This window comes from Mobula birostris, chromosome 6 (genome assembly GCF_030028105.1).
Source record: "Mobula birostris isolate sMobBir1 chromosome 6, sMobBir1.hap1, whole genome shotgun sequence".
Classification (NCBI taxonomy): Eukaryota; Metazoa; Chordata; class Chondrichthyes; order Myliobatiformes; family Myliobatidae; genus Mobula; species Mobula birostris.
Window position 1 is genome coordinate 41,331,548 of NC_092375.1, and position 22,979 is coordinate 41,354,526.

Below are 22,979 nucleotides of genomic sequence, written 5' to 3' on the forward strand. Positions count from 1 at the left end.
TCTATCATGTGTCCTCTCATCCTCCTTCTCTCCAAAGAGTAAAGCCCTAGCTCCCTTAATCTCTGATCATAATGCATACTCTTTAAACCAGGCAGCATCCTGGTAAATCTCCTTTGTACCCTTTCCAATGCTTCCACATCCTTCCTATAGTGAGGCGACCAGAACAGGACACAGTACTCCAAGTGTGGACTAACCAGAGTTTTGTGGAGTTGCATCATTACATCGTGACTCTTAAACTCTATCCCTCAACTTGTGAAAGCTAACACCCCATAAGCTTTCTTAACTACCCCATCTACCTATGAGGCAACTTTCAGGGATCTGTGGACATGTACCCCCAGATCTCTCTGCTGTCCCACACTACCAAGTATCCTGCCATTTACTTTGTACTCTGCCTTGGAATTTGTCCTTCCAAAGTGTACCACCTCACACTTCTCCAGGTTGAACTCCATCTGCCACTTCTCAGCCCACTTCTGCAACCTATCAATGTCTCTCTGCAATCTTCGACAATCCTCTACACTATCTACAACACCACCAACCTTTGTGTCGTCTGCAAACTTGCCAACCCACCCTTCTACCCCCACATCCAGGTTGTTAATAAAAATCATGAAAAGTAGAGGTCCCAGAACCGATACTTGTGGGACACCACTAGTCACAATCCTCCAATCTGAATGTACTCCCTCCACCACCACCCTCTGCCTTCTGCAGGCAAACCAATTCTGAATCCACCTGGCCAAACTTCCCTAGATCCCATGCCTTCTGACTGTCTGAATAAGCCTACCGTGTGGAACCTCGTCAAATGCCTTACTAAAATTCATATAGATCACATCCACTGCACTACCCTCATCCATATGCTTGGTCACTTCCTCAATGAACTCTATCAAGCTTGTTCAACATGATCTGCCCTTCACAAAGCCATGCTGACTATTCCTGATCAGACCATGATTCTCTAAATGCCCATAGATCCTATCTCTAAGAATCTTTTCCAACAGCTTTCCCACCACAGAAGCAAGGCTCACTGGTCTATAATTACCCAGACTATCCCTACTACCTTTTTTTGAACAAGGGGTCAATATTTGCCTCCCTCCAGTCCTCCGGTACCATTCCCGTAGACAACGAGGACATAAAGATCCTAGCCAGAGGCTCAACAATCCCTTCCCTCTCCTCGTGGAGCAGCCTGGGAAATATTCCGTCAGGCCCCGGGTACTTATCCGTCCTACTGTATTTTAATAACTCCAACACCTCCTCTCCCTTAATATCAACATGCTCCAGAACATCAACCTCACTCATTGTCCTCACCGTCATCAAGTTCCCTCTCATTGGTGAATACTGAAGAGAAGTATTCATTGAGGACCTTGCTCACTTCTACAGCCTTCAGGCACATCTTCCCACCTTTATCTCTAATCGGTCCTACATTCACTCCTGTCGTCCTTTTGTTCTTCACATAATTGAAAAATGCCTTGGGGTTTTCCTTTACCCTACTCACCAAGGCCTTCTCATACCCCCTTCTTGCTCTTCTCAGCCCCTTCTTAAGCTCCTTTCTTGCTACCCTATATTCCTCAATAGATCCATCTGATCCTTGCTTCCTAAACCTCATGTGTGCTGCCTTCTTCCACCTGACTAGATTTTCCACCTCACTTGTCACCCATGGTTCCTTCACCCTACCATTCTTTATCTTCCACACCGGGACAAATTTATCCCTAACATCCTGCAAGAGATCTCTAAACATCGACCACATGTCCATAGTACATTTCCCTGCAAAAACATCATCCCAATTCACACCTGCAAGTTCTAGCCTTATAGCCTCATAATTTGCCCTTCCCCAGTTAAAAATGTTCCTGTCCTCTCTGATTCTATCCTTTTCCATGATAATGCTAAAAGCCAGGGAGCAGTGGTCACTGTCCCCCAGATGCTCACCCACTGAGTGATCTGTGACCTGACCCGGTTCGTTACCTAGTACTAGATCTAGTATGGCATTCCCCCTAGTTGGCCTGTCAACATACTGTGACAGGAATCCGTCCTGGACACACTTAACAAACTCCGCCCCGTCTAAACCCTTGGAACTAATCAGGTGCCAATCAATATTAGGGAAGTTAAAGTCACCCATGATAACACCCCTGTTATTTTTGCACTTTTCCAAACTCTGCCTCCCAATCTGCTCCTCGGTATCTCTGCTGCTACCAGGGGGCCTATAGAATACTCCCAATAGAGTAACTGCTCCCTTCCTGTTCCTAACTTCCACCCATACTGACTCAAAAGAGGATCCTGCTACATTACCCACCCTTTCTGTAGCTGTAATAGTATCCCTGACCAGTAATGCCACTCCTCCTCCCCTTTTTCCGCCCTCTCTATCCCTTTTAAAGCACTGAAATCCAGGAATATTGAGAATCCATTCCTGCCCTGGTGCCAGCCAAGTCTCTGTAATGGCCACTACATCATAATTCTATGTATGTATCCAAGCTCTCAGTTAATCATCTTTGTTCCTGATGCTTCTTGCATTGAAGTACACACACTTTAGCCCTTCTACCTTACTGTCTTAACACCATTTATTCTGCTTCTCTTTCCTCAAAGCCTCGTTATATGCTAGATCTGGCTTTACTCCATGCACTTCTTTCACTGCTCTATCGCTCCGGGTCCCATCCCCCTTGCAAATTAGTTTAAAACCTCCCAAACCATGCTAGCAAACCTACCTGCAAGGATATTGCTCCCCCTTGAGTTCAGGTGCAACCTATCCAATCTGTACAGGTCCCACCTTCCCCAGAAGAGATCCCAATGATCCAAAAATCTAAAACCCTGCCCCCTGCCCCAACTCCTCAGCCACGCATTCAACTGCCATCTCCTCCAATTCTTACCATCACTATCACATAGCACTGGCAGCAATCCTGAGAACACCACCCTTGAGGTCCTGTTCTTCAGCCTTCTGCTTAGTTCCCGAAACTCACACTTCAGGACCTCATCCCTCTTCCTGCCTATGTCGTTGGTCCCAACATGTATCACGACTTCTGGTTGCTTTCCCTCTCGTACCAGGATGTCGTGCACCTGGTCAGAGACAGCCCAGACCCTGGCACCCAGGAGTCAACAAACCATGCGGGTGTCCTTCTCACGCCCACAAAATCTCCTGTCTGCTCCCCTGACTATAGAGTCTCCAATGACGACAGCTCTCCTCTTCTCCGTCCCACCCTTCTGCACCACAGGGTCAGACTCAGTGCCAGAGGCCCTGCCACCGTGGCTCACACCTGGTCGGTCATCCCCGCCAACAGTATCCAGGACGGTAAACTTATTATTCAGGGGAATGGCTACAGGCGTGCTCTGCACTACCTGTCTGCTCACCTTCGCTTTCCCCCCCTCTGACTCTCACCCAACGACCTGCTTCCGACAGCCTAGGTGTAACTGCCTCCCTGCAGCTCTCATCTATGACTGCCTCATTCTCCCTTACGAGTTGAAGTTCATCCAACTGCTGCTCCAGATTCCTTACACAGTCTTCCAGATCACCCAGCCGCATGCACTTCTGGCAGATGTGACTCTGCGGGAGAGGGGCGTTCCCCCAAGACAGCCACATCTCACATGAGAGGCACATCATCGTCTCAGGAGACATTGTAAAGACTAACTGGGAACAAGCTTGTCCTCCACCTCTTCTCATCAAAGCCTCAAAACTCTACTCCTTCACTGGCCCACTGGCCCACTCACTGGCCCACTCACTCGCCCACTGGCCCGCCCGCCCGCCCGCCCGCCCGCCCGCCCGCCCGCTCGCTCGCTCACTCACTCACTCACTCACTCACTCACTCGCTCACTCGCTCACTCACTCACTCACTGTTCCAATTGAGCTACCCCTCTATTTATTTGTTTGAGCTGTTCAAACTGCTTTGACCTCGATTGCCCAATCAGCTGCTTTCTGCTCTGTCTGAGCTATTCAAATCTTGATTGTCTAATCAACTGCTTTCAAATCTTGATTGACTTGATTGCACAGAGTGGTATGTCTCTGTATTTCTCTTGCCTGGAAGGTTGTGAGGCTTGTTCAGTGGAGTTTTGAAAAAAAGAGATTCATTTTTTGAACGATCAAATAGTTGGAGACTATGAAGAATTGTCACAGAAAAGGCAGATCACTTATAATCCCATTGAATGGCAGAGCAGGCTTGAAAATCTAGGTGGCTACTCCCGCTCCTACTTTTTGTGTTTTCGGTAAATTCATTAATGTAGGAAGGCTCTTAAAATGCAATTCTGGAACAAAATACTCAAATCTATCCAAGGCCAAATTAGTCAAGACGAGAAAATATTTCTGATGGATTGACTGTGTGCAACTTTATGTACAAGATTAATTGTTGAAGGAATCTTAACATGCTTGAATCAGCCAATTCCAGCCATGCAATTTACTAAATATAATGTAATTTGAGCCAAAATTAAAATACTACAGTACTCTGTCCTGCTTCCTTCCCGTCACTGAGATTCCTCACTTCCCTACCAGCATGGTAACTGTTGATTGAGATGGACAGTTGACTAATGTCTTAGTAAACAGAACAGTGCCTCGTGAAATGTGAAATTCACTTATATTGCAGTTATTGAATTAAATTTTATTAAGACTCAGTGTTAAAGCCTGAAACTTGACCAGGTGGAATTGTGAAATTCCACTTGCATCTTAGTAAAGAACAAAACTCGGGGGAAATGCTATTTCAGTTCCATTACTGTAGTGGATTTCACTACAAAAACAGATACGAGGTTACTAGTAGTTACATGGAATATATGTGCATCTTGGAAAGACATTAATTCTCATTTCAGAAGGTTATTTCAGGATTCAGTCAAAGAAAATAATAATGAATCCTCAGTAAAATTTCAGATGTGCTTAGAGTGCCATTGGGGTTTGGGTTAGAACTCGATGCTGAGTGACAGTGAGTGGGCGTTCAGATAGATGTCGACAAACATTACTGAAACTTAGCCATATCTCAGAAACCCCATCATAAATGAGAAATCTCACTTATATCCTACTGAGTCTTGCAGTTAATTAAGATCTAGGTGAAGCTTCAGTTCATCATTTTGTGGTTTAGTTAGATCAATGTTCTATTTCAGTGAGATTTCAGTAAAGTCACAATGTAGGAATACATTAACAAGTTAACTGAAAACAATACAATAAAAGCTATACCTCTGATAAATCAAGTAGTACAAGATGAGATTGCAAACACTAGCTTCACTCATTTCAATAGAGCTCAGTGAGATCTCAGTTAATCTGATTAATTCCCTGCACAATTGAGTAAGATCTCCAATACTGCATTGGTGAATAGCTATGTTAAGATGCTAATTCAGTCCTAATGCAATGAATTGTAATGTGATGATATATGCATTAAACAAAACTCAATAAATCACAACTAGATTAATAAAACCCCAGCTGCAAATTATTCATCAATTGGTAGGTCTACATTGGTCAATGGTTGACCATGGATGATGTGTCCCAGCAGTCTACACAAGCCAGGGCAGTACGATATAGAGAGCAAGCTGTTGCCCATGCAGCAGATTCTGCCTCCCCCCTCCACGCAGCTGATGAATCCAAAGGAACGGCAGAGACCGATACAGTCAGGCACCAGCAGTGTTGCAGGAGTTGCCACTCAATGTTGAACTCAACTTAGGACTTAGGGACTCCAGCTCTGGATTTTTCCCTCAGGACTCACTCCCGAAGCTTTCCCCTATGAGTGGGCATAGCCACAAGGCAGTGAAGGGTTGAGATCAGAGTTTCCCTTCTCCTGGATGAGCTGCCAATCACGGCTGATGAGACCCATCTGCCCAAAGCAACTGGCTTTAAGTCTTTTCCCCACTTTCCTATCGGTAGAAACAGATCTGCCAGGCTTAGTAGCTAAGCCACACATGAAGACCAGGAGCGGGGCTTGGTAATCAGAGGCTATTTGAGGTGCATGCCATTGGGAGCTTATCCCCACGAACCACAATGCTCCCCCCTTCGGCTATGACAACCTTAAGGAACCACAAATCATTAGTCTGCCACATAATGGCGTTTTTGTATCAATGTTACAGTGAAAATTTCCTATTCACAAACTGTGGTATAATTCAACAGTATGCACTGAAAATTCAATTCAACTACTGTCTCAAAACCCTAACTGAAGTACAATTCTGCTTTTTTTTTTCAGCTTTGCCTCACTTTTGTCAGTTCTGAATTGCAGTTTTGGAAATGGAGTTTTAAAAATTGTCTAGGATAGGAACAGATATTTTTCATATGTTCCCTTTATACAAATTGAATGTAATCCTGTCGGTAATTAACACGAGAAATTCCACAAGCTCATGAGGTCACATTTCAATCGCAAAAAAGAGTTCTGAAGATGTTCACAAATACTTTTAAGGGAAAAAAAATCAGATAACACAATATTGTTTGAAAAGTTTGTTATACTTAATCTCCTACCGAATACATTTTGTTGCCTCCGGTCTAGATTTTAAATCTTGATCCTTTACAGCTACTCCGAAATGTATTGGGAAAAGACCTCCCAGTATAATGTCTCCCTTTTTTTGTGCCCTTTGGTTTGGCCCATATCCTGAGACACTGTAAGACTGAAGAAGGGTAAATCCCAAGAATAAGAGTTGACAGTAATAATGCGCCATTGTGCAGTCCTTTCTCTTCATCAAATTTGACAGCTCCAGTCCTGCCAATATTTCTTTAGAGAAGATTCAGTGAGGGTTTTTGCTTATCTTTGTAATAGGGGTTGACTCTGCTGTAGAATTTTTGAAAGATGAAAACTGATTTCTCCTTGATGTCTTCCATCTTGTGAAAAGTTGATCATATATTCCTAGAATGAGTGAATAAGTTCTTCAACTTTGTTCCATTTTGTCAGATTCCTTTAGGAAAGAAAAGACAAAAGTCGGGTAACTAAACGCTTGCACTTTAGAATTGCCATGGATTAAGTTTCTCTTGCTTTCTATCCTTATATCTTTCCATGAAGCCCATTCCCATTCCCTTGGCTTGTGATTATGGAAAAGATGCAGCGAAAGATAACTATGAATGTATAATGTTTCTCTGTCTGGTAGAAGCAAGACAGGTCATAGAAAAACACAGTGCTTGCAAGTAAAAGTACAACTAAAGGCATTCTTCAGGAGCCCACAGTGTAAAATTTTGTTTAAAATCCTGAATTCTTCACTTACCTGTCTTACAAGCTATGACTTCAATTTTTTCTTACCTCTGCTTGATATTTGGTATCGTCCCCATCAGTGACCTGTACTTTGTTAGTACTGACAGCTCCCCATAGTTCACACTGAAGCCTAAGAACCATGTTAGTTCCAGCTCTAAGGACTGAAGGAACTGTAGATAGTTCAGGTCAAAGCCTTACATCGGAAATGAAGTGTACAATTCCTCCATCTTGCGCCCATCACAGATGCTGCTGGAATGGCTAAGTTCCTTCAACAGATTGTTGCTTTAGTTTTAGCTCTGCTGTATGCCAATTGTGTCTCCACTGAAAAATCAGCTGGTTTGGGGCATAAAACAATTTACACGCAAATACGTTTTTGGAAATACCTGCTTTAAAAATAGAAGTTAGAGATGCCTGTTTAGAGGGAGGAACCTGACAGAAAAGCAATTATTTGCATATTTTTCATAACTAGTTAATACAGTTGTTTTTGTTATTCCAATGTAACATTCACATTGTCAGGCATAAGAGTGAACTTTCAAATATTACTATGGTGCATGAAATCCCTGGAAACATGTTTCACTTATAAGGAAATTCATCATATCGTGAGAGTTGAGTAACCTGTGGATTATTACTCAAGATATTGGAGTAGTTTGGAACAAGCAAAGTTGTGTGTGTGACAGCAGAGACTAAACATGATCCGTGACAAATAAATCTGCAGCTGAGATACAGAGAAGTAAAAAGCTCCAGTCATTTTGTGTGATATATCACTACCTTTTGACAGATTCTTATGCATTAAATATCCTGCGACGTAACAACATATAGAACAGTAACAGAAAAACATATTGTACAGGAGTGAAAAAAGCTCATTAGTGCTCATTCTGGTTCAACCTCAACCACTACAACTTAACTGTGCATAAAAAAAAATTATTGTCAATGAAGCAATATTTAACTAATTTGCCTTCCCATTTGTTCAAACATCTTTCAAAATGTACCCTAAAATAATGATTACCAGTGAGGTGCTTACATTTCCACCACAATCTGCTAGCCTGAGGGCCTTTCACTTTCTCCTGCAGCAGATATCCAATCAGTCCACTTCTGCCATTTTCCTTCAATTTCCCTTCTAATTTCACTCACTTCCCAGAAGTCAAAGGTTTGGTTATGGGAGCTCACAGCAATGCAGGCTATCTGTGTCTTTTTGCATATATGTGGAACAGTCCCTAGGACTGTTTTTATCCCCAGTATATTGATGCTGCTTCTGACCCTCATGCACCTCCACTGCCAACCTCCATCCTTCTCTCACTTTTCCATGGTCCAGCTTCCGTTCTCTTTTCATTCTGTTCCTCTCCTTTTTTTCTCTATTTCTAACTCCGGAGATGAATGACTGATTTTAATATCCATTGCAAACCTATAGACTCCCCACCCCCCCACCTTCCTTTGCAGGCTCCAGGCCTGTTACCCCATGTCTCTGGCTCTGTTCTGATGACATAACTTTCCTTTACCACTGTTTCTGAGGGGTCTTCATTTTCTCTTTACCCTGGGTTCCGTTGTTGACAGGTCTTTCAATTTCATCTGTTCCATTTGTAGCATTTTTGCTCTTATTCTATCTCTTTCAACTCAGAATAAGCATTTCTTTTATATTCAACTTCCACCTCACCAACCTTCACAGTCAGCAGACTATCCTCCATAGTTTCTGTCATATTGATGTGATGTTACCACTGAAGATATCTGTTCCTCCATTCTCCCTTCAGAATCATTCCCTTTCTGTCCCCCAAGTTACTCTTCAACTCCACCCATCACAACAACTTTCCATGGAATAGCACAAGATGCAGCATCTACCCTTTCAGCTTCTGCAGTCTAGTGATCTGAAAACACCTTCCAGGTGAAGCAGTAAGTTACTCGGACTTTTTCCAATCCATTCACAATGTGGTCTCTGCACTGGAGAAACCAAAGGCAAATTGCGTGATCAGTTTGCTCGGCTTCTACCTTCCTTTCACAAAGGCTGACCATGAGCTTAGAATCACTGATCACTTTGGCTGTCCATCCTATTTCCTTTCTGACCTCACTGTCTTTGCCTTCTTGCATGTTTCACTGAAGCCCAAGGTAAGCTTAAGGAAGAGCATGTCATTTTCCAATTAAGCACATTACAACTCTCCAGTTCGAAGGTCCAAAGGTTCAACAGTTCAACGTTGATGTAATGATTTCAGAAAATCAACCTTTCTAGTTTTGTGTCAGAACTGGGCAGTTCTACCGAAAGGCCAACAACGTGTAACTCAGTTACTCTTTTGTCACTGATGCTACCTATCCTGACGCTATCTCTCTCCAACTGTACCTCCTCTACACAAATAATTGGCAATTAGCAAGCTGTAGTCTCCTTCATCAACTCAACTGTCACCCAGTCCACTTGGTCTCTCCTTACTCCCACTCTCCCTCTGCACTCTATTTACAACATTTGATTTCTTGTTTGGCCTTCACTTTGAAACGTTAGCTGCATCTGCTCTGACAACAATAATGCCTGCGTTACTGAGTATATTTTACATGTTCTGTTTTTATTTCAGATTTTCAGCTTCTGTAGACTTTTGCTTTTTGAGTGTTATTATATCCAGCTGGAGGCTTCCTACTTGTCTTTGCTTCAATTCTCAAAAAAAACACAAACCTAGTATTACAAAGCTTCGCTTGACATTGTAATTTCCATTGCATATTTGGTCATGTTTTAAATTTTACCTCAGATGCCCTCATATTATACGAGGGACGTGTTGCTTCAAAATTGTTCTTGTTTACGTCTACTCCCATTTTTCTCCTCAATTTCACTAGATAGAGTAAAGGAATAATTTATAGAAGCATTGGTTACTGTCACTGACTAGAAATATAGAAGCAAACCAATGAAGGTAACGAGTGGTGATTTTCATCCTCACTGGAAGACGGAGCAAGCAGGTCATTAGCTTGTCAATATCAAGCAAATGCACTCTATGATAAAGGGGTAATCCGCTTCACCAATTGATTGTACACATAACGATGGTGAAGATATCATTCACATCAAATCAAAGGAGGTGGAATAAATGACCTGTTTTATAGTGAAGTAGCCAAACACAGGTTATTTTTCAGGGTCTTCCCTGGGCTGCTATACTATTTTATTCAAGCATCTAACCTGTTATGAGTGTTATACTCCATCCCAGGTCTTGCAATCTGGCTGCTAGTGTTAGGCCAGCCTGAATCTATCAGGCAGTATTGTACTGGTGGGTTTGATCAAAGAGGCTTCTGTGACCAGCTCTGAAATGAATACATTCTTCTGTAGCCAACACAGGCAATTGGTGATAAAAGTAAAACAGCTGCCACCATTCTGGGACTAATGTGGCATTGCACCCTCTGTCCAAGTTCAAAGGGGAAAAAAATTAGGTGGGGTGAGTTACAATTGTGGTGACAGGAAATTGGAATCAGCTTCCTCTAAAATGCTTGGTTCCCTGGTGTCCCTGATGGCCCTGCCTCCAAAAACAAAACTCCTCTTGCTTTTCCCTCTCCCCACACTTGTGCCCATGCTAGCTTTTGCATTCATGATGAGATGGTGAGCTATCCTGATTGATGGCTAACTGGCTACCTGAACATCACTAAGCCAGAACATCCTCCACTATAAAATTATAATTTTGATTTAAACATTCATCAATAGAATAAAGTTTAAATAAACATCATTTACCTCAAATTCCCTTTGGTCAGTAAAGTTGGCAGAGCATGATGCACAGAACAAGATTTTATATCAAAGAAATGCCACTAAATAAACTGATGAGTGTGAAAATCGTACAAATTGGTTCTCAATGAATACAGGTAATGAATTTAAATTATCCATACAACAGTAAGAGTTAAAAAGAATTATAACCAGAAAAAATACTAACGTTTAAATTCCACTTCCAGGTTGTGGTTACCAATAACTCTACTACCGTGAATACAGTTGCAGTTTTTGTAACTCCTTCGCATGTTATGTTAAATATAACCAAATGCAGGATTGCGAAAAAAGAAGTACTGTCATTTCTAAAAGCCAAGAGGAACTACTGTCGAGAGTAACATTGGAACCACTGGTCTGTGGCAGCCTCAGTAACAGATGGTAACTATAGCACCGGCAGAGGTCAACTACGGTAGGTGCAACAGCCTCTGAGCACCCTTATTGAAATTAGTAATTCATTGCAGCCTGGGGAGAGAACACCAAGCTGTACTATTAGACAGGAGTAATACACAGCTTGAGGCACTGTACCGTTTCCATTGTTACTTGAATTTAAATCATTCATACATTCCTTGGAAGCTTATGCACTCAGGCTCTGTTAAATTTATGCTCTTGAAAACTTAGATTTGCAAATTATTTTTTTTTCAAAATAAAATCAATGCATTTGGTCTGTATTATGCAAATTGTCCTTGACTATAAGTTAAGAAGGGTGATTTTAGGGATCTAAAAATTTGCAAATAGTGGAAGTCCGACAGGAAATGTTGAAATGCTCTGCAGGTAAGACAACTTCGGTACAGAAAGGGTTATCATTTCGGGTTATGACCTTTCAACAGTTCAAGACCATTGACTGTTTCGTAGATGCTGCTTTTAGCTATGTCTGATGTTGCCTTCTTCTACAGCTGGCAGTGGGTGAAGGTAACGTCTCTGATATGATAGTTGTAGAGTGAAGGATTTCACAGTCTATGTCTATGTGCTTGAAGACAATGATGCTGCAGGTGGTTGTGCCTCCTACAGCAGCTGACTTTGAACTGTTTTGAATGTATCCCAGTCTGCAGGGGAGTGAATGCTACATCCTCTGGTTCAGGAGCCTACTTTGTACAAGACCATGACGGGTTTTCCTTATAATTTTACATATCATCCCACCTAAGTTTCCTTTTGCTAATTCCACTGAGCCATTCTTGAAGATTCAAACATTCTCTTTCACCAAGAGTATATTCAATGGTCTTGCACTTCCCCCAAATAGTGTTCAAAATACCAGAATACTGATACATCAGCTGAGAGAAGACAGTAGAGATTTTTTTGCTCCTATTTGACCCGCTGATAGAAGCCTTCTGGGTTTTAGAAGCACTGTTGAGACTCTCTCTGTCCTGACTGCATAGCACATCCAGCACCACTGCTTGGTCTGCCTTTAAGATAAACCACATCAAAATTTACTGATGAAAGGGCATTAGCTAAAAATTTTGGTTCTGCAAGCATGATCCTGCCTATCTACGACTGAGCAGTTTTTGGGATAGCTGTCCAATTTTGGCCATCCACAGATATTAAGAAGAACTTTGAATGTCAACCGGTATGATGTTCCTTTGATGTAACTGGTATCTAGGCCGATGCTCAGAGCTCAGACTAGATTATCAACTATTTTTTGAAGCAATTTTACCCAACTGAGTAGTTTGCTAAGTATTTTAAGACCATAAGACATAAGACAAAGGAGCAGAAGTCAGCCATTTGGCCCATCGAGTCTGCTCCACCATTTTATCATGAGCTGATCCATTCTCTCATTTAGTCCCACTCCCCCGCCTTCTCACCATAACCTTTGATGCCCTGGCTACTCAGATACCTATCAATCTCTGCCTTAAATACACCCAGTGATTTGGCCTCCACTGCCGCCCATGGCAACAAATTCCATAGATTCACCACCCTCTGGCTAAAAAAATTTCTTCGCATTTCTGTTCTGAATGGGCGCCCTTCAATCCTTAAGTCATGCCCTGTCGTACTAGACTCCCCCATCATGGGAAACAACTTTGCCACATCCACTCTATCCATGCCTTTCAACATTCAAAATGTTTCTGAGGTCTCCCCTCGTTCTTCTAAACTCCAAGGAATACAGTCCAAGAGCGGATAAACGTTCCTCATATGTTAACCCCGGAATCGTTCTAGTGAATCTTCTCTGTACCCTCTCCAATGTCAGCACATCCTTTCTTAAATAAGGAGACCAAAAATATTTTGAAAGATGTTGGTCTCATTTCTGTTAGTCAAGGAAAAAAATAGCATGAAATTAGTTGTTCTAAGGGATATGAGTAAATCATTCGTTTTGCGGTCATCACAATGGATACTAACTTTTTATGCCCATGGTCATAGTTGGGCTGGTCTGTGTCTCTGACCATTAATAACTATTAAATCAATGTATGTGCTAGAGCCAGTGTGGCTCGAGTTTGCAAATTTAATGCATGCTTCTATAGCTATGGACCTCTAAACCATATTGGAGTGATTGGTGCTCACCTGCAATAATCGAGTTGTTACCTGGAGGTAGTTCGCACCATCAAGTCCATACTAGCTCTCTGTTGAGCAACCTATTCAGTTCCATTCCCCTTGCTCTTTTCCTGAATACTGAGGACTATTTCCCCTGTTGCATAGACTCATGGACTGACTAGACAAGATTTATTTAAGTAATCTCTCATCCTGTAGTTTGCTCACTGGTTGAGGTGGGAATGGTAGTGACTACGTAGCGATGGTATGTATTTACTTCCTCAGGATATCAGTTCCTCTGCTTGTTTGCTCTGCAGCTAACTAATATCTGCCATAGTGCCATCGTGCCAGGCTCCTTCAGAAGCAGCTGAGATCCACCGATCTGTAGCTGGCTCCTTACAGGCTTGAACCTGAGCGGAGTGAGCTACGGTACTTGAATGGGAATCCAGTCCCTTTCTACTAGCTTTTAGAATCTGCAAGGGGAAAAGCTAACTGGAAATCACCGGGTCTTTGAAGAATAAATTTAAGGCAGAATCAGAATCATTTCACTATCCCTGACATGTCATGAAATACTGTATGTGGTTTTACAGCAGCAGTACAGTGGCTACTTTCTTAGATACCTCCTGTACTTAATAAAGTCACCACAGTGTGTACATTCATGGTCTTCTGCTGCTGTAGACATCCACTTCAAGGCTCGACATGTTATATACTTAGAGATGCTCTTCTGTACACCAATGTTGTAATGTGTTGCCTTCCTGTCAGTTTGAACCATTCTGTCTACTCTCCTCTGACCTCTCTCATTCACAAAGCATTTTTATCCACTGAACTTTTTCTTTTGTTTTTCACATCATTCTCTGTAAGTTCTAGACACTGTGGTGCATGAAAATCTTAGGAGTTTCTGAGATACTCAAACCACGCAGTCTGGCATCAACAATCATTCCACAATCAAAGTCACTTAGATCACATTTCTTCCCCATTCTGATGTTGGGTCTGAACAACAAGTGATCCTCTTGACCACGTCTGCATACTTTTATACAATGAGCTGCTGCCACATGTTTGGATAGGTACTTCCATTAACAAGCAGCTGTATCTAATAAAGTGGCTACTGAGAGTATGCAGCAATTGTGTTGGTTATTAACTTTATTACCATTATTATATACTGCTGTAAATTACATTGCAAATCAATTTCTGAACCTGCACTGACAGACTCTTCTAGAGAAGGAAGTATACTGAGCAACACCCACAAGATGCTGGAGGAAATCAACAGGAAAGGCAACATCTATGGAAAAAGTACTGTCAACGTTTTGGGCCGAAACCAAAACGTCAACTGTTTACTCTTTTCCAGAGATGCTGCCTGGCCTGCTGAGTTCCTCCAGCACTTTATGTGTGTTGCTTGGATTTCCAGCATTGACAGATTTTCTCTTGTTAAGAAAGTCTGTATAATAATGTGGTTAACTGGATCAGCAAATTTGCAGATGAAACCAAGATTGGGGTGTAGAGGACGGGGAGGAAGACTATCAAAGCTTGCAGCGGGATCTGGAACTGCTGGAAAAATGGGCTGGTAAATGGCAGATGGAATTTAATGCCTTAAATGTGAGGTTTTGCACTTCGGCTGGACAAACCAGGATAGGTCTTACACAGTTAACGGTAGGATACTGAGGAGTGTGGTGGAACAAAGGGACCGGGAATACAGGTCCAAAATTCATTTTGGTGAATCTATGGAACTTGTTGCCACGGGCGGCAGTGGAGGCCAAGTCAATGGGTGTATTTAAGGCAGAGATTGATAGGTATCTGAGTAGCCAGGGCATCAAAGGTTATGGTGAGAAGGCGGGGGAGTGGGACTAAATGGGAGAATGCATCAGCTCATGATAAATTGGCGGAGCAGACTCGATGGGCCGAATGGCTGACTTCTGCTCCTTTGTCTTATGGTCTTATGGTCTTATGGAAAGAGGTGTCACAGGTAGATAGGGCTGTAAGGACAACTTTTGGCACATTGGCTTTCATAAATCAAAGTACTGAGTACAGAAGAGGGCATGTTATGTTGAAGTTGTATAAGACACTGGTGAGACCTAATTTGGAGCATAGTGTGCAGTTTTGGTCACCTACCCACAGGAAAGACGTAAATAAGTTTGAAAGAATATAGAGAAAATTTACAAGGATATTGCCGGGACTGGAGTACCGGAGTTATACGAAAGATTGAATAGGCTAGCACTTTATTCCTTGGAATGTAGAAGATTGAGGGGCGATTGATAGAGGAATACAAAATTATGAGGGGTATAGATAGGGTAAATGCAAGCACACTTTTTTCATTGAAGTTGGATGGGACTACAACTAGAGGTCATTGGTTAAGGGTGAAAGGAGAAAAGTTTAAGGGGAACATGAAGGAAAGCATCTTCACTTAGAGGTTCATGAGAGTGTGGAATGAGCTGCCAGCTCAAGTGGTGCATGCTAGCTCAATTTCAATGTGGAAGGGAGGTTTGGATAGGTACATGGATAGTAGGATATGGAGGGCTAGGGTCCTGGTGCATGTCGATGGAAGTAGACAGTTTATTTTTACTTTCACTGGCTCTATCTTGAGGTGAATGAAAAAATAACATTTCTTCATATTGGTACCATTTAATTCTTTTGAGACTGCTGGTTAGACAGTCAGAAGTCCACATTTGGTACTTGATCCCAAAACAGGCTTTAGGCCTTATTGCAAGGGATTTTGTTGCCAGGTGATCATATCAAAAACATTTGTCTTCACAATATGGCCAAATAACAGGGTGTGACAAAGAATAAACTGTTTCCTCAGTGTTCCATAAAGAAAAATTTGTGTAATACAAGATATGCTTTTCAGGGCAGGACAGTGTGTTGCTGAATAATGAAGTTCTTTGATTCTTGGGATGAGAAGGTTGGCTTATGAGGAAAGAAGGAGCAGCTTTCAACTTTTCACAGTGAATTTTTATTTTTGTAAACAAAAAGTGATGTTATCAAATTATTAAGATTCTGAAGTTGGATTTGGAGGAGGGTGGGGTGGCAGAGATGGGGGTAGAGGGGGTTAGGGGGATATGGCTGGTTCCTGTGCAGTTGGCCTGTGGATGTTTCCCTCTGTAAGGGGGCTGAAAATTACGAAGATAGTAAGTTTATGGTAACAAGTCAGCCACTTAAATGAGAAGATGTAAATCTTTGTCATTCTCTTCCAGCAAGGACTTGGATGCCATAAGTACTTTCTGAGATGGACAGTTTTTTTTGTGCCGGTGAGATTTGTAGATTGTGGGACTGTAGTAAAGGCCAAATACCACCCACCTCATGCAGCTCAAGATATTGGCAGCCCTATTGATCTCCATGGGGACTTTCTCTCTCCCCAGCCACCTTTTTACTCTTCATATAGCTATAGAACCTCTTGGGATTTTCCTTAAGCATCTCATACCTTCACTTTACTCTCTTGTTTTCCTTCCTAAGTGTATTCTTAATCTTTTCATAGTCATAAAGGGATTCACTTAAACCCAAAATATGCATCCTTCTCTTTTCTTGACTAGAGCCCCGATGTCTCTCATCAGCTAAGAATCCCTAAACTTGTCAGGTTTAGACAATAGACAATAGACAATAGGTGCTGGAGTAGGCCATTCAGCCCTTCGAGCCAGCACCACCATTCACTGTGATCATGGCTGATCATCCACAATCAGTATCCAGTTCCTGCCTTATCCCATAACCTTTGATTCCGCTATCTTTAAGAGCTCTATTCATCTCTTCCTTGAAAGCATCCAGAGACTTGGCCTCTGCTGCCTTCTGAGGCAGAGCATTCCACATATCCACCACTCTCTGGGTGAAAAAGTTTTTCCTCAACTCCATTCTAAATGGCCTACCCCTTATTCTTAAACTGTGGCCTCTGGTTCTGGACTCACCCATCACCGAGAACATGCTTCCTGCCTCCAGCGTGTCCAATCCCTTAATAATCTTATATGTTTCAATAAGGTCCCCTCTCATCCTTCTAAATTCCAGAGTATACAAGCCCAGTCGCTCCAATCTTTCAACATATGACAGTCCCACCATCCCGGGAATTAACCTTGTGAACCTACTCTGCACTCCCTCAATAGCAAGAATGTCCCTCCTCAAATTTGGAGACCAAAACTGCACACAATACTCCAGATGTGGTCTCACCAGGGCCCTGTACAACTGCAGAAGGACCTCTTTGCTCCTATACTCAATTCCCCTTGTTATGAAGGCCAGCATGCCATTAGCTTTCTTCATTGCCTGCTGTACTTGCATGCTTGCTTTCAGTGACTGATGTACAAGAACACCGAGATCTCGTTGTACTTGCCCTTTTCCTAACTTGACTCCATTTAGATAATAATCTGCCTTCCTGTTCTTACCACCAAAGTGGATAACCTCACAAAATGGATCCACATTAAACTGCATCTGCCATGCATCTGCCCACTCACCCAGCCTGTCCAAGTCACCCTGCATTCTCATAACATCCTCCTCACATTTCACACTGCCACCCAGCTTTGTGTCATCAGCAAATTTGTTAATGTTACTTTTAATTCCCTCATCTAAATCATTAATATATATTGTAAGCAGCTGCGGTCCCAGCACTGAACTCTGTGGTACCCCACTGGTCACCGCCTGCCATTCCGAAAGGGACCCATTAATTGCTACTCTTTGTCTTCTGTCAGTCAGTGAATTTTCAATCCATGTCAGTACTCTGCCCCCAATACCATGTGCCCTAATTTTGCCCACTAATCTCCTATGTGGGACTTTATCAAAGGCTTTCTGAAAGTCCAGGTACACTACATCCACTGGCTGTCCCTTGTCCATTTTCATAGTTACATCCTCAAAAAATTCCAGAAGATTAGTCAAGCACAATTTCCCCTTCATAAATCCATGCTGACTCGGACCGATCCTGTTACTGCTATCCAGATATGTCGTAATTTCATCTTTTATAATTGACTCCAGCATCTTTCGCACCACCGACGTCAGGCTAATGGGTCTATAATTTCCTGTTTCCTCTCTTCCTCCCTTCTTGAAGAGAGAGACAACATTAGCCACCCTCCAATCCACAGGAACTGATCCTGAATCTATAGAACATTGGAAAATGATTACCAATGTGTCCACAATTTCTAAAGCCACCTCCTTAAGTACCCTGGAATGCAGACCATCAGGTCCCGTTTACCCATTCACCATTATGGCAACATACTGCTCCATGTCCCCACTACTTATCTGTTTGCTTGAGTATCAAAAGCAAGCAACTACAAAACAAACTGTTGAGGAAATCTGCCCATCTGTTGGTGCCAGCTTGATAAGTCACCTTTTGGAACTGAGCAAACAGTATTCACTCTCACTGAAGGTAGTAGAGCATCAAAGAGCTTTGTTAAAAAGTATTTGGTTTTGGTATCTAACGTGTTCCTAGCAACACACACAAAGTGCTGGAGGAACTCGGCAGGCCCCTATGGAAAAAAGTACAGTTGGTGTTTCAGGCCAAAACCCTTCGGCAGGACTGGAGAAAAAAGCTGAGGGGCAGATTTAAAAGGTGGGAGGAAGGGAGAGAGAAACACCAGGCGATTGGTGAAACCTGGAGGGGGGGAATGAAGTAAACAGCTGGGAAGTTGATTGGGGAAAGAAGCAGAAAGCCATGGAAGAAAGAAAAAGGGGGAAGGAGCACCAGACGGAGGAGACGGACAGGCAAGGAGAAGAGGTGAGAGAGGGAAAGGGGATGGGAAATGGAGAAAATGGGGGGGGGGGGGGGTTGGGGGGATCACGACTGAATGTTTGAGAAATCAATGTTCATGCCATTAGGTCAGAGGCTACCCAAAAGGAATATAAGGTGTTGTTCCTCCAACCTAAGTGTGGCGTCATCATGACAGTGGAAGACTGGCATGTCGCAATGGGAATGGGAAGTGGAATTAAAATCAGTGGCCACTTGGAGATCCTGCTTGTTCTGACGGATGGAGCATAGGTGCTTGGCGAAGTGGTCTCCCAATCTGTGTTGGGTCTCACTGATGTACAGGAGGCCAAGCTGGGAGCACTGAACACAGTAAATGTCCCCCAACAGACTTATAGGTGAAGTGTCGCCTCAGCTGAAAGGGAACTGTTTAGGACCCTGGATGGTAATGAGGGAGAAGGCGTAACACTTGTTCCGCTTGCAAGATAAGTGCCAGGAGGGAGTGATGAATGGACAAGGGAGTCACTTAAGGAGCGATCAGTGTGAGGAGTGGTGCGCCACACAGTTTCTCGTTCCACGCCTTGTAAGGCATGAAAATGCCCGACGCTGGCCTCTCAGGCCTGAGTCAACGTCATTGTCGTCGTCCTGTAGAAAGCAGAAAGTGGGGGGGGGGGGGGGCGGCGGAGGGAAAGATGTGTTCGGTGGTGGGATCCCATTGGAGGTGGCAGAATGTTCGAAGAATTATGTGCTGGACGTGGAGGCTGGTGGGGTGGTAGGTGAGGACGAGAGGAACGCTATCCCTGGTAGGGGTGGAGGGAAGATGGGGTAAGAGCATATGTGCGTGAAATGGAAGAGATGTGGCTGAGGGCAGCGTTGGTGGTGGAGGAAGGGAAGTCCTTTTCTTTGAAGTCCTTTTCTTTCTGCACTGAAAAGCCTCATCCTGAGAGCAGATCAGAATCAGGTTGATTATCACCGGCATGTGACGTGAAATTTGTTAACTTAGCAGCAGCAGTTCAATGCAATACATAATCTAGCAGAGAGAGAAAAAAATAAATAAAATAAAACATAATAATAAATAAACAAGTAAATCAATTACATTTATTGAGTAGATTTTTTAAAATGTGCAAAAACAGAAATACTGTATATTAAAAAAGTGAGGTAGTGTCCAAAACTTCAATGTCCATTTAGAAATCGGATGGCAGAGGGGAAGAAGCTGTTCCTGAATCGCTGAGTGTGTGCCTTCAGGCTTCTGTATCTCCTAACTGATGGTAACAGTGAGAAAAGGGCATGCCCTGGGTGCTGGAGGTCTTTAATAATGGATGCTGCCTTTCTGAGACACTGCTCCCTAAAGATGTCCTGGGTACTTTGTAGGTTAGTGCTCAAGATGAAGCAGACTAGATTTACAACCTTCTGCAGCTTCTTTCAGTCCTGTGCAGTAGCCTCTCCATACCAGATAGCGATGCAGCCTGTCAGAATGCTCTCCACAGTATAACTGTAGAAGTTTTTGAGTGTATTTGTTGACATGCCAAATCTCTTTAAACTCCTAATAAAGTATAGCCGTTGACTTGCCTTCCTTATGACTACATCAGTATGTTGGAACCAGGTTAGGTCCTCAGAGATCTTGACACCCAGGAACTTGAAACTGCTCACTCTCTCCACTTCTGATCCCTCTATGAGGATTGGTATGTGTTCCTTCATCTTACCCTTCCTGAAGTCCACAATCAGCTCTTTCATCTTACTGACATTGAGTGCCAGGTTGTTGCTGCGGCACCACTCCACTAGTTGGATATTTCACTCCTGTATGCCCTCTCGTCACCACCTGAGATTCTACCAACAATGGTTGACAATGGCAGATGCGGCGGAGACGGAGGAATTGAGAGAAGGGGATGTAGTAGTAGGGTGGGACGAGGTGTAGTCTAGGTAGCTGTGAGAGTCTGTGAGTTTGTAACAGACATCGGTGGATAAGCTGTCTTCGGAGACAGAGACAGTGAGATCGAGAAAGGGGAGAGAGGTGTTGGAAATGGACCAGGTGAATTTGAGGGCAGGGTGGAAATTGGAGGCAAAGTGGTTGAAGTTGACAAGTTCAGCACGGGAGCAGGAAGCAGCACCAGTGCAATCATCGATGTAGCAAGGAAAAATGAGGGAGTGTCACCAGTGTAGGTTTGGAACATAGACTGTTCCAAAGAGCTGACAAAAAGGCAGGCATTTCTGGGACCCATGCAAATGCCCATGGCTGCCCCTTTCGTTTGAAGGAAGTGGGAGGAGTCAAAGGAGAAATTATTCAGAGTGAGGACAAGCTCTGCTAGGCAGAGGAGAGTGGTGGTGGAGGGGAACTGGTTGGGTCTGGAGTCCCGAAAAAAACAGAGAGCTTTGAGGCCTTCCTGGTGGGGTATAGAGACTGGACATCCATAGTAAAAATGTGATGATGGTGGCCTGGGAACCTGAAATCTTTGAAAGGATCAAGAGCGTGTGAGGTGTCACGGTAGGAAGGGACTGAGCTAGAGGGGATAAAACAGAATCGAGGTATGCTAATATGAGTTCAGTGAGGCAGGAAAAGCTGAACCAATGGGTCTACCTGGACAAATGGATTTGTGGATTTTGGGTAGGAGGTAGAAATGGGAGGTGTGGGTTGTGGGAACTATGAGGTTAGTGGCAGTGGATGGGAGATTCCCCAGAGTTAATAAGGTCAGTGATGATGTGGGAGACAATGGCCTAGTGCTCCTTAGTGGGTTTCTATTCAAGGGGTAAGTAAGAGGATGTGTCTGAGAGTTGGTGCTGGGCCTCAGCAAGGTAGAGGTCAGTACGCCAGACTACTACAGCACCACGCTTGTCTGCCGGTTTGATGGTGAGGTTAAGATTAGTGCAGTAGGAATGGAGCGCAGAGCGTTCAGGGGTGTTGTGGATAGTGTGGAGGGCTGTCAAAGGTTACAGCGGGATATTGATAAGATGCAAAACTGGGCTGAGAAGTGGCAGATGGAGTTCAACCCAGATAAGTGTGAGGTGGTTCATTTTGGTAGGTCAAATATGATGGCAGAATATAGTATTAATGGTAAGACTCTTGGCAGTATGGAGGATCAGAGGGATCTTGGGATCCGAGTCCGTAGGACACTCAAAGCTGCTGTGCAGGTTGACTGTGTGGTTAGAAAACATACGGTGCATTGGCCTTCATCAATCGTGGGACTGAGTTTAGGCGCCAAGAGGTAATGTTGCAGCTATATAGGACCCTGGTCATACCCCACTTGGAGTACTGTGCTCAATTCTGGTCACCTCGCTACAGGAAGGATGTGGAAACCATAGAAAGGGTGCGGAGGAGATTTACAAGGATGTTGCCTGGATTGGGGAGCATGCCTTATGAGAATAGGTTGAGTGAACTTGGCTTTTCTCCTTGGAGTGAAGGAGACTGATAGAGGTGTATAAGATGATGAGAGGCATTATGGTGTGGATAGTCAGAGGCTTTTTCCCAGGGCTGAAATGCCTAACACGAGAGGCCACAGCAGTGGTGAGTGCGTGGAATAGGCTGCTGGCAATGGTGGTGGAGACAGATACGATAGGGTCTTTTAAGAGACTCCTGGATAAGTACATGGAGCTCAGAAAAATAGAGGGCTATGGGTAATCCTAGGTAATTTCTAAGGTAAGGACATGTTCGGCACAGCATTGGTGGGCCGAAGGGCCTGTATTGTGATGTAGGTTTTCTATGAGTGAGGTTGGAATTGGGGGAGGAGAGTAAAAATTCTAGAGGGTTAGTGTCCCATCGGCAGTTTGGAAATCCTTTTAGAAATCTTTTGTAATTTAGAAATCTTTTATAAGATAGTAAACCTCTATGAGTTTTAAGTGTGTTTTAAGAACTTTGTCTGGATTTAAATGTGTGTCACAAAAACAGTAATTAAACTACTTAGTTGAAGTATCTCCTCCTTAATGGTGGGGGGGCTACCAGTCAAATATTGGGTATTGGCAGCTAACCTCACCATAGAAGATAGACAGTGAAGTGAAGTAGTCTTTGAAGAGTAGGTAGCTGCAGTTAAACCTCACTTTGGTGAGGGTATCTGTAGCT

At 43.3% G+C, this 22,979-nt stretch overlaps 1 protein-coding gene across 2 annotated transcripts in view; it reads right to left on the reverse strand.

Moving 5' to 3' along the window:
- casr (calcium-sensing receptor) overlaps window positions 1-22,979 on the reverse strand; it is a 94,113-nt gene that overhangs the window by 56,472 nt on the left and 14,662 nt on the right. The window contains exons 1-2 of one of the 2 annotated variants that reach the window (XM_072260310.1): window positions 10,997-11,150; window positions 6,395-6,825 (exon numbers count right to left, since the gene is read on the reverse strand). In XM_072260310.1, the coding sequence (XP_072116411.1) occupies window positions 6,395-6,612 (218 nt within the window). In that variant the 5' untranslated portion in view covers window positions 6,613-6,825; window positions 10,997-11,150. Of the gene's footprint in view, window positions 1-6,394; window positions 6,826-10,996; window positions 11,151-22,979 lie in introns of those variants that run through there. The other variant, XM_072260309.1, reaches the window with a different exon arrangement.